The sequence below is a fragment of the Melospiza georgiana genome, chromosome 6 (genome assembly GCF_028018845.1).
Source record: "Melospiza georgiana isolate bMelGeo1 chromosome 6, bMelGeo1.pri, whole genome shotgun sequence".
Classification (NCBI taxonomy): domain Eukaryota; kingdom Metazoa; phylum Chordata; class Aves; order Passeriformes; family Passerellidae; genus Melospiza; species Melospiza georgiana.
The window spans coordinates 28,906,377-28,918,378 of record NC_080435.1 but is presented as its reverse complement, the minus strand read 5'-3'; the positions used below and the strand labels follow the sequence as shown (position 1 = coordinate 28,918,378).

Sequence of the window (12,002 nt, the reverse complement as noted above, 5' to 3'; positions counted from 1 at the left end):
TATTTTACCTCTAAACAAGTCAACCAAAATCAGTTTTTCTCTTGTTTCATCCATACAGGATATTATACTTAAGTTTTATGATAGTCAGTAAGGTTCTTCAAAGGTAAAAGAGGAATCCCCAGGTGTGGGTTTGTCATCACTGAAGGCACTGTACTTTGCAGCAAATCCTCTAAGTTTATTTCTCGAGCCTTCCAGCAAAGACATGGCACTTGTGCTCAGTTTTCTGGTGAGATTGATTTGCACAGATTTCTGCGCACCAAAATTTGTTAATGGTCATTTTATATTCCCGTGGCCTGAGCGTACATTCATTTTAGATCCAAAATTCAACATTCAGTTAGGAAATTTACTGTGTGACACACCTAATCACTTTGGAGTTGGAAGATGTGTTGAATTTTATACTTTACAGTCTTTAATAATTATCAAATAACACTTTTTGGCAGAGCAGTTGTTAATCATTTATTTTGGGTATTTTTGAATAATAATAATACATTAATACTTTGAATCCTGCTATAATAATGTCCTATTATTGTTTGTGAATAATAATCAGAATAAGTACACAAGCTGGATCTCTCTATAAAACTAATACAAGGGGCCATTACCTAACTTCTTTTACCAAAAGAAGATGTATGGGTAATTCTGAATTTTTCTTGAGTAGTAATTATTAACAAATAGTCATAAATATTTAAGCCACATTTCTGAATAACTTACATTTCCAATGTAAAATCCTTTGGAGATGAAGTAGTAATGACAAGTGGTAAATATTTGTGTATTGTGAAGTCATTACTGCATTATTGTGTGATAATCTGTCAAAAATATCAAGGATTATTTCATTTATTGAATATCCAACCATTGTTTCTTTTTAGTTCAATTTTCCTGTCTCTATTATGGTGCTAAGCTTATTTCAGTTTTATGCTACAGAATGTAGCAGAATTTTTAAAAAAACCCCAACCAATTTTTTAGCTTTTCTTGAAACTTCACACACCAAAATTTGCTTTAATTTCACAAGATTCTTATTATTTGGCATGAACTTGCTTGGTGTTTATTATTGAGACCTCCTTTCACATGAAGTGTTAGGATTTCTGTATTCACCTGTTGGTAACAACAGAGATTGTTGCCTCAAATTAAAATTTTACCTGGGCTTGGGAGAACTGTCTGAATTCCTCTTTGCTGTCATACAAAACACTGAAACTGGGTTTTGTCCCAGTACAAACAATATTTGTAATTAGTGGTATAGGTGATGAAATTGAAGTAGGATTCAATGTATTAATTCTTAATTAAATTGTTTAAAATAAAATCAATGAGGGGATTATATTACCAGAATGTAAAGATACAGAAGTAGCCCTCTACCAAAATATAGGCCTAATGTCTCTCTGAAAAGAGGTGTGCCCTTAAAACACCTTCTTTTCAATGCAATATGTAAGTCCATATTAAAATTATGTTCATGTACTAATCAGAATAAAAATGCAAATATATGCAAAAAGGTTTCTATTTATATTATATTTATATATATTATATATATTTATATAGGTGGTAGTTCTATCTTATTGTAGAACCTTAACATGAGTGTCTTATTTCCTTTTAAATTTTGAGATTCTTTATATGTATTATGTAGAAAAGTTCAGGCTGTCCAAAGAAAAATTTCCACTCCCTGACTTATCTTTACTTATGCAGTGCAAGCACTGAGGATTTGAATATTTTCATTACATAAATGTTGTGAGGTTTTTAATTTTTTAGAAACTGGCAAAATGAGAGGACAGATTTTGGGTGTTGGATAAATTTTGACAGGGAATCAGAGGAGAGCTAGAAATTAAACCAGAGGGGGAAAGACAGATTTTTTCCCTAATAGGGAATCCAGATGAACCAAGATTCATTTGATTAATAGTAGTAATGATAAAATTGTGGCACATTGAGAACTCAATCCAGTAGAAACACACAATATTAATTTCAGTGTGGAAGTTTGAGCACACAGAATTTCTGTTGGTGGAGTCCCATGCTTTGTACTCAAACACAGAACACGAGGCATTGTAAACAGCTTTTGTTGTAAATAAATATTTTTAAACAATATATAAAACAACTGATCAAATTATTGCACAAATAATTACTCAAATCTTATGCACCTTCTGAAAAGAAATTAGTAAGGCAAAGCAATCTTTTTCCATATTTCCCTTGCCCAAAGCTGCCTGAGCACGTGTGCAGTTCCCATTTCCAGAGCCAGCTCGCTACATGGATTTTCCTGACATGTTTTGAAAGTACACTTTGGTTGAACCCAAATATTGCAAGTTTGCACTTAAAAGAAAATGTCTGTCTCAAACAGGAGCACAAAGTAAGATACAGAATGGATGCCCAGCCCAGCCTGCACAACAGGATTGCTACCATGTTGTTAGAATAATTATATTTTGGCTGAACTAACTAATTTATAAAAACTGTGGCACATCTAGCAAGACTGAAAACTTTCCAAGACTGGCTTTTTGGGTTGTTTTGGGTTTGTTTTTTCTTTCATTTTTAGTATAATTTAAAACAATACCTCTTGTAGCTGCCAACAAACTCTTTCCCTGAATCTCACCATTCCTGGCTTCCCTCCTAACCATGTCCTGGCTCCCCTCCAGAGCTGCCAAGTTTATGCCAGAAGCAGGAGGTATATTTGTATGGGGCTGGAGGAAGATCTGGAGCTCTGTTAAATTTTCCAGCCCAGATGGGGCAACATGATTTGTGTGTTTATGTCAGTGTGCCATACATCACAACTATCTGTGTGCTGACGTCAGCTTTGATCGGGCCTTAATGTGCTGAACGCTGCAAACTAGAAAACACATGATAGATACAGATCTATGGCAACAATGCCACATAAGCAAATGTCTGTTTGGTGTGGCCATCCACTGTGCAAAATATTTCCCAAGATACACTGCATTAAGCCAGGGGAATATTTTGACACACTTCAAAAACAAAAACAAAATCAGCGTGGGCAAAGAGAGCACCATTTAAGAAAGCAAACCCTTTCAGAGGAAGAGCTGAAACCCAACATGTTAGGCAAAGATTGAGGTGCTGTCCCTCACTTGAATCTCAATTTTGAATTAAAACCAAATAGGAGGATGCTATTCTTATGATTTGCAGGACTGTCAGTGATGGGGGTATGTTGCTGATGGTTTCTTTCCACAGTTTTTGTGACCCATTGTTATCAAAACTGGCAAACGAAAACATCAGCAGACAGCAAATGTTTTTTTCAAAGGATAGTTTTGTTTTTGTTTTTGTTTTTTTTTGTATCAGGAGTTTAGCTTTCTTTCCAGGAATCATCAGTGTTTATTTATTTCTATAAAAGTTTTTTGCTTCTTACTTACACAAATAGCATCCAGCAGCCTCCTGAAGAGCTGACAAAAGATGGCCATTTCTGGTCTGTGGGGTTACAGAGGTCACTGACTGCTTTAGATTTACATTTATGCCATCTTTATGTGATTGCCCCCATAGAATAAGGATTCCATTAAAATATAATATATTGTCTGCCTCTTCCTAGAAGAGGAAATTATTTGCAAGCCAGCTTCACAATAGCAAGGTGTGGGGATTGATGTGTGGGCAATGTCCTTTTTACCTCACATCACTTGTGTTACTCCTCAGAAAGGAAATTCTGTAGGGTGACAGCACTTTATCATCCTCCATGGCTAGATTTGTGGGTAAAATGGAAGTTCCCTGGCTCCACGGGGGTGGATGCTCTTGGCCTGGGCACAAGAGGCTTTGAAAAGAGCCCCCTCCCCAGCATTTGGTGCCATCTGGCCCAGAAGGTGGGGAAGGGAGGGGGTGTGAAGGTGCCATGGGATCTGTGGGTTTAGGGCTGGTAACCTGAGCAGATTGGGCTGTCCCAGGCAGACCACAACTTCATGTGGAGGTCAGGCAACAGAATTCTGTTTGTTCTTTGACAGGAGCAGGAGATTTTCGCCTTTGGTGTCTGCTCTGTAAGCTTCTCTGTGGCTAGAAAATAATGGTTATTGAAATGTGGGTTCTTGGGAGCAGTTGATCACCATTTTTATAAACCTGAATGTCAGTACAATGCATGGACTGTTCTAACATGTCTGGGGATGTTTTAGTGTCTCTGCTCCTAATTGATTAATTGCTATTATGGAATGGTTTAGCAGTATTTAAATTTACCTTTCAGAATAAGCAGAAGTCATACAGTTCATGAAAGAAGTGCAAAATGTACAAAATACTTTAAAATCAATGAAAAATACCAAACTAGAACCTGGGGCTGCAGAGCTAATTCCTTATAATTGTAATGGGTATTTTGAGATGATTAGTCTTGATACCCCTGAAGGTTTGATAAATGTAGCACCTACAAGCACCAAGAACAAGTATTATAACTATTAAGATAACTATTTGTTATCTTCAAGAAATATTTTGATTTTTACCACAGAAATGGTTCTCTTTTTTCCTCATTAAATACTGACATCATCAAAGCATTTAAGAACATTTTTTCTGACTTACCTCTGAAGATTTCTGTTGTGACCTTTGAATGTCTCTCTGCTATGTAAAATTGAGTAAAGAAAACCACGTGGAAAACAGCTTATTTAAGGCATGTGACTGTACATTGTAGAACAAGACATAAGGCAGCACGTTAAAAATTGCAAATATATTGAGAAAGGGTAATGGTGATTGAAGCTTTAGTCATATATTGTGCAGAGAGAAACTTTTACAGGGAAAAGTGCTGAGAAACCAGTATTGAGTTCTCCGTGTTCCACTGATAGTCAAAATGAATAATTGTGTGGGCTCTGCTTACTCAAAGTATTAGAGATGATATGCCTAAGTGTATTAAAAACCAAGGTTTTCAGAACCCAAACAAAAACTGGGCATCCGACTCACAGCAGAAATCAATGAGAGATAAGCCTAACACATGGCTTGTAGATATTGCTGATGTGAGAAAATGCTTGCTGTGAAGATTTAGGGAAATGTTAATTTAGTGCTAAGTTAGCCCTTTCATGGTTTATCCTTGTCAAATATTTGATATTTGTTTTCTTTAGACACATACTTGAAGTCTTTTAATTTATTTTTTTTAAGAAAAAAAGCCTTCTAACATAATTTCTATGTATTGATGACCTATTTTCCCCTCACAGTTTGTCACTGAGAAGACTAAGGCTTGCTCTGTGAACATTAATTACCTTTTTCATCACGTAGGATGTGTATTTTGTTTCCATGTCTTACAGAATAAAGCAATTATGGAACGTGTAACAAACTTGTCAGATATGGTGGTTGGTCTTGAATCATTTATTGGCTCTGAGAGAGAAACCAATCCATTGTACAAGGATTACCACGGTGAGTTCCATCTTCAGCAAGGCAAAAAGTCTGCCCTGGGTGTTTCTGGGGCACTTAGCAGCTCGCCCTCCAATTGGGTATCTGCTCTAAAGCAGCATTTGATTTCATTTTGGAATTATACCTCTTAAATGTTTCCCCTTGCCTAAGCAGCCTTGAGTTAGGGAAATTTCCAGCAAAGTGCATTAAGGCTGCAAAGGAAACATGGCAACTCCTTGCATGTTGTCAAGCTGCATTACTGAGGCATGGCTCAATCAGATGTACATCTCACCAGGCAGGCTTTGGGGAATTCACATGCAGGGCAGGCTTGGCAATCATCTGACCAGCGAGCTGGACTTGTCATGAAATCAATACTTTCTAATCTGCCAAGTTTTAAATTGAGAACACAGGAAAACATGTATTTTAGTTAGTAAGGTGAATAAACTGCCAGATTATGTGCTGAAAAATAAGGTTCTGTTTTGTCAGCTATAGGTTACAGGCCTTGCGCTTTTAAGGAAATGTAAAATATGAAACTGATTTTGCTAAAAAGTCATGTAGCCTTTCAAGTGTTTTATCTTCAAAATGGGTAATGGTACTTAATCTTGCATTTTCTTTCCCAAAGATTTTTGTCAACTGTTGCAGCAGAACTATTTAAATTTTAAAAATAATATTAGAAGTTGTGCACAGCCAGAGCAGTGGATAACAGTTTTAGCTAATCCAGAGCACTGTGCATAAATTACAGCTCTTATTATTGTAATATTACTGTAGTTCCATGGAAACCTTCAGCTGAAAGTAAACTGCTTATCTGAAATCTGCTGTAAACACATGACAGTGGCAGTGTTTTCCCCAGCAGAATGTATGGAGTACACAGAAAAAAAAAGCAAAGATGGTGTTGAGACACCACTGTGTGTATGCAAGCTGTAATTAATAAATCAGAGAAAAATCTTTCTGACTGTGAAAGTGGTGCACATTTCATTATCTGGAAAAAAAAAGGTGAATTAAAAAGAAACCGTGAACAAAAGCTGGAATAATTTGCCTAATTATTTTTCCAACTGTATAATCGTGATATGGCCTTTGTTTATGCTAGCATAATTCTGTCAATTTAATACTCCTTTTTTCATTACTGAAGAGATCCTTTAGGACAATGTTTGTTTTAGCTTTTATTTCCTGGTTTCCTCTAAAAAGGCACGCTAAGCCATTTCTGGTGCTATTTAATACAAATTATGTGCCAATGTACATAGCTTTTGAGATTTGCACAACCTTAATTTGACAGTCTGAAAAAAGGTGTTTCTAATGGTTCTAACTTGGTAGATTCTTTTTGCCTAAGAACGTATTTTGAGGTATTTATTTATTGCAGATGATGAAAGATTTTGACGTTACTCAAGAGAAGTTTGATTACGTTGTTGCATTATTTAATGAATCCACCATAATCATTTTGTTAAGCTGCCTGCAAATTTAAATGTTTGAAAAGCCACAAAATAACAAAAGAATTATATAGCTTACCCCTAAATGAAAATTTTTGGGATAATGTATATAAGCAACTCTGTGTTATACCTGCTGTTCCTATATGTAATAATTAGATTTTTTACTCAAAAACCTTAAAAATAGTTCTTCTAATTCACTGTACATTCTTCTAATTCACGTAGGCAGGCATAGAAGGTTTAAAATTGTAGTAACTCAAAAACCTTAAAAATAGTTCTTCTAATTCACTGTACATTCTTCTAATTCACGTAGGCAGGCATAGAAGGTTTAAAATTGTAGTAACACTTTTCTAATATTATTGACAATTTTTGTAATTATTGCCCGAAAAAAAATGCTGATTTTTAAAGTGCTTCAATTTTAGGAAACTTTAAAAAAAAAAAAAAAAGCCTGAAAAAAATACTTGCCTTATTTGAAATAAGGGGTTTAATGTTTAATGTTTGGGGATTTTCTCACAGCTGCCGTTTTGAAGTCAGGTACCTTTTCTAAACGTTCAGTATTTCCATTTAGACGCTGGCTTTCTGAAAAACAAATATAGGCCAGTAATTGAGAAGCCCTGAAGAATTTTCCTGGTTTTCAGACGAAGAAAATCCCCCTTAGGTTGTTCAGAGACTATATTAGGCTGCACAAAAACCATCCAGCGTCCTTGTCAGAAAAAATCAGCCTGACTTGCAGCTGACAGAACGCGGAGCTTGCAGTGCACCTAGCGCTGCTAAAAACATCTGAGCAGCTCCAGAAACCTCCTGCAGGAGCAAAATTTACTTCTTCTGGGGGGTTAAAAATCATTAAAAAGCATCACCTGAACCGGGATTTCCCGAGAAACTTTTTTTGTTGTTGTTGTTTTCAGGTGGTTTTCGGGGCAGGAAAGGAAGTAGCTCTCATTAGAGCTTCGGTGGTTCTCAGTAACCCATAAGCCTTGTTTTGCTGGCTGCTTACTGGTGCATTTAATAAAATAAAGATCACTCCGTGGTGCCGTGGGCAGCGTGCAAGGTGATAGCCATATTTGCTTACTGTAAATACGAGGGGAAATCACACACAAACGGGCTGGAGTTTTGACAAGTATTAAGATGGCTCTTTACATCTGTACTCCTGTACCAAAGTGCAATTAGTTTTCCCCGCACAAGGATTTCTGTTTATCTTATTCTGCTTGATTACTTGAGCATAATCGCGCTGTTTGCTTCATTGCTCCTGGTAGTAAGCTCCAGTTTAAAAAGGGGAGGATGAGTGTGTGTAAATATACAGAATTCTGCTGTAAGACTCTAATTTATGCATCTGGATGACAGCGTTTCCTTAATTTTTTTTTTTCTTCCCCTCCTCCTTTACTCTTTCTTTCCACAAGGTTTGGTTCATGTACATCAGATTCCTCGGCTCAATAGCTTGATCTGTGATGTGTCAGACACCAAGGACCTTGCTTTTAGATTAAAAAGGAAGCAGTTCACCATCGAGGTAAGAGAAACCTTGTTTCGCTGTTTAGAACCCAAAAGGTGGAGCTAATCCCATCTCTTATGTTTCATTTTGTTGAAATACATAAAATATGCATCAGATGATGTCAATTCATTTCATTCTGGCTTTGCTGTTGGGAAGGGGTTTCTAAAATACTGTAATATGCCTCCTAATTAAAAATGTCTCGTTTGCTGCGTTATAAATACTTTATTTTGGTTTAAAATGTACATAGAAAGTAGGCCACAACCTTCAATAACAAAGCATGACATGTTTCTAAGGATGTCAGGAGCATATTTAATTAAATGTTAATGACTTGCTCTTACTTGTGTTAGTGGGTGGGAAAGTAGCTACATGTTATTACCCCAGTAGAGGGATTTTAATGTATAATGTTGGCTAAAATTGTGTGTGGTATGGGGGATAAGTGTCCTTATCAGTATTCAGAAACCATTTTCTTTGCATTACTGAAATCACCTTTCGCTCTTTTATGTCATTTTAAACACAGTATCATTTACACTAATGTCCTTAAGTAAATTTCCTACTAAATTTAAACTTTTTTTCTGTGACCTTTATGCAGGCAGTCCTGATAGAAGGCAGTTATACAAAAGATGTATTTCATTTTAATCTTGCTAAAGAGCAAATGAACATAGCACTATTAAGCAATTAGAGCTGATGTATTTATTAACCAAGTAATGCTTAGAGATGGAAGATGGCTTTCAGGGTGATGCAATAGTCATTGGTACAGTCTGGGCAATTTTTTTTTTTTTTTTTTAACAAAGGCATAAAACAGCCAAGCATCCCTGACAAACCATTTTGTTTAATCTCTTTTCAAATGAAAAGCTCTTAAGCAGGCCACTTGTCTTAACTGCTTGAAACCATAAAAAGGGAGAATTGCCACCAATAAATTAGCATATTTTTTACTCCATCACCAAATGCTGGTCAATGTGGCTTGGCACTGCTTTGGTATTTGGGACTTCACCCTTAAGTGACCACTTTGGCCCTTATTTGACCCTCTGCCCTTTTTAGCTGGCCACTTGATAAGGTAACTTAAGGGTTCTCTCTCTTCACTGCCCCCTCCCCTTCACAATTGCAAGTAGCCCTAACCTATAAATCATTGAAAGGGCCCTATCAAGTGACAAATTAAGGTGCCCTCCTCCTAATTAATGGTCATCAATGTCTTTAATTATCTAATCCTATTGAGAGGTAGTTAATAGTTAATCAGGCAGCCAGTTCTTCATGCAGGTCATCTCTGCGTGAGTGCCAGAAGTTTCTCAACCAGAGGGATCCTCTTCAGAAGCCACTTAAAGGCAAGCACATGGAGGAGGGCTTTTTTCCCCAAGACAATTCCTTTAGAAGGTTTGTCACTTTCCAGAGAATGCAGCGAGTGGGACCAGGCGTTGTGAGGTATTAAAGCATTTGAGCAACTGCTTTTGAGCAGTACAGTAGGAACAAAACCCTTGGTAGTCTGTGTTTGGTTTTAAAATACAAATGTTCTCTCTGTTTTCAGAGGTGTAGAGGCGTGCACCCTCATTTCACAGCACAGTAAATTCTCATTTGTCATAGCTGTGAATTAGGGTATTTGGGCGGCGTCTCAGAATACAATTTTCTCTTCCAGACACGTTTGAGATTCTAATCTGTAATGTAATTTGGAAGGAAAGAAAACCCTTAGCAGGAGGCTCTGTAAAAAGAATTGAATTAGCCATGGGACATTGGAAACAGGAGTGAAGTGCAACCTGTTGTCTCAGACATGCGTGGATGACCCACTTGTGTAATTTCTGCCTTCGCTGCTCAGCTGCAGCCCCTTTTGAATAACTTCAGGTTTTGTTAGAGATATGCTTTCTGTAAGCTGAACTGACACAAACTCTCCCTTTTTGAACATGTTAGATCGCTGTCCTACTGTGATCTTCCTGTACAAGTTTCGCTAATCCATAATACATATGTTTTTCTTCCTCATACTGTTAGGGAAAGCAGAGAGGCTGGCTGGGGTAAGAAAATGGGAGCAAGGGAAAACTGAATTAGGAAAGGATGTGAATGAGGTCTTCTGAAATGGGTTTCTGCAGCTAGAATGTGACGTGTCAGCAGTCAGTCAGCGCTGGTTCTGGGGGCAGAAGCAAAAAGCAGCGCAACAGTGTGCATTGCAAGCATTGTATGTGCCTTATACACAATGCAATGAGCTAGGGCTTCTTCAGTACGTAGCTTAAATACGAAATGAAAATTTATATAGAGTACCTTGGAGTTTTTGGAAAGATTCTACATACTTTTATGCATGATTTAGGATAAAAATATTGCCCTCTGCTTGAAATGCTGCTTTAAAATCAAATGGCTTAAGAAAAGCTGTACACGCAGAACCTATGAATTACGGTGACATTTCTTCCAAACGGGTTTTCTTCACTAGACCATTCTTTTTTTATAGTTTAAATAAGAGCATGGGACATGGATTTACTCATCTCTGGATTGCTCACCAGTTAAATAACTCCTTATAGTTTGGCCCTCACAGGTGGAAAACCTTGAATGTCAAATCTATTTTATTAGATTGCAGTTTTGTGGGAGGAACTCCACCTCTTTATGGCCTGCAGAATCTTTTAACCATTTCAGTTTTCCTTGTGTCTTCCTCATCAAAATAAGATGGATTGAAATGTTCTCCAGAGAGATTTTATTTTAAAATTCAGGATGAAAATGGTTTTTTAATGAATATTTATGAGTGCTCATTGTCCTTTTATAAATGATGAAGAGGAACCTTCCAGGAAAGCTTCCATGTTTATCTAAAAGGTGCAGTAGCTATTTCAAGCTTTCTCAAATCTTCTCACGTTAGTTACTAGCAATATTCTCTTATATGCAGCATTATCAGAGATCTATCTTATGTGCATGCCACTTTAAAGGACACAATTTTGAAGTTAGCCTGTCTAATCCTATTTCTTCCCACTTTGGAATCTTAATTAGAAGGAGATAAAAACCATCATTTGACTAAATTATTGTCTCGAATCTGTAGCAAAAGGTATAATCCGCAATTGGGCCAATTAGTGTACCCCATAGTTAGCTATGCTGAGGCAGGAAACTTGATTAGATCTGACACCAGCCTAGTTCCCACTGTTGTTTTGCCAGGTATGATGGTCAGACTTCAAAGGGCTTGAGGCATCAGCAGGGCAAGGTTTGGAGGCCAGCTTAGGTCCGGTCGTTAATCTCCCCGCTAAAACCACAGCAGCCCTCGCACAAAACAAGCTTACACGACACAATCATGCGGTATTAAAGTTTGGGTTGAGTCATGCCAATTTGCCTTTGATTTTCTGATGATTGACTAAAAGATGGCTACATGACTAGACACATACTGAACGTTTACTGATTAGGTAAGTTCCCCAAATATTTGAAATATTTTTTGATTTCTCAGTTAAATGATATGACAGCCCGCACTTCTTAATGCGGCCGTTCAGCAGAGCTGTTCTTGAAGTTTGCTTTGTAGCTCTGAGTGTAACTTTTATCAACATTGGAGAAATTTTGTAGGAGCATTACATTCGTAGTTTTATTTGACAGAACTTTATCTTTGTTGTTCGAAAGCCTCCTGTGTCAAGACTTAAGAAATCTCTGCTTAAATTTGGTTTTTTCACCGCCCCAAATTTCTATGGGAAGATTGTTTATCTTTGTTACTGGGGTAGATTTATAATTACTCTCCAAAAAGGACATTTTCCTTTAATTATTTTCCACCTCACCATTGAGTAAAGTGCTGCTCCACGGCTGTGATTACATAAGTGTTCCTTTCTTTTGCAGTCTGATTTGTTCAAATATTGCAGTAACAGTGACATGTTTCCATTCTGAGAAAA

At 37.0% G+C, this 12,002-nt stretch overlaps 1 protein-coding gene across 1 annotated transcript in view; it reads left to right on the top strand.

Moving 5' to 3' along the window:
* ELP4 (elongator acetyltransferase complex subunit 4) overlaps positions 1 to 12,002 on the top strand; it is a 142,365-nt gene that overhangs the window by 55,763 nt on the left and 74,600 nt on the right. Inside the window, exons 8-9 of the mRNA XM_058025972.1 lie at positions 5,184 to 5,292; positions 8,087 to 8,193. Coding sequence (XP_057881955.1) covers positions 5,184 to 5,292; positions 8,087 to 8,193 — 216 coding nt within the window. The remainder of the gene's footprint in view (positions 1 to 5,183; positions 5,293 to 8,086; positions 8,194 to 12,002) is intronic.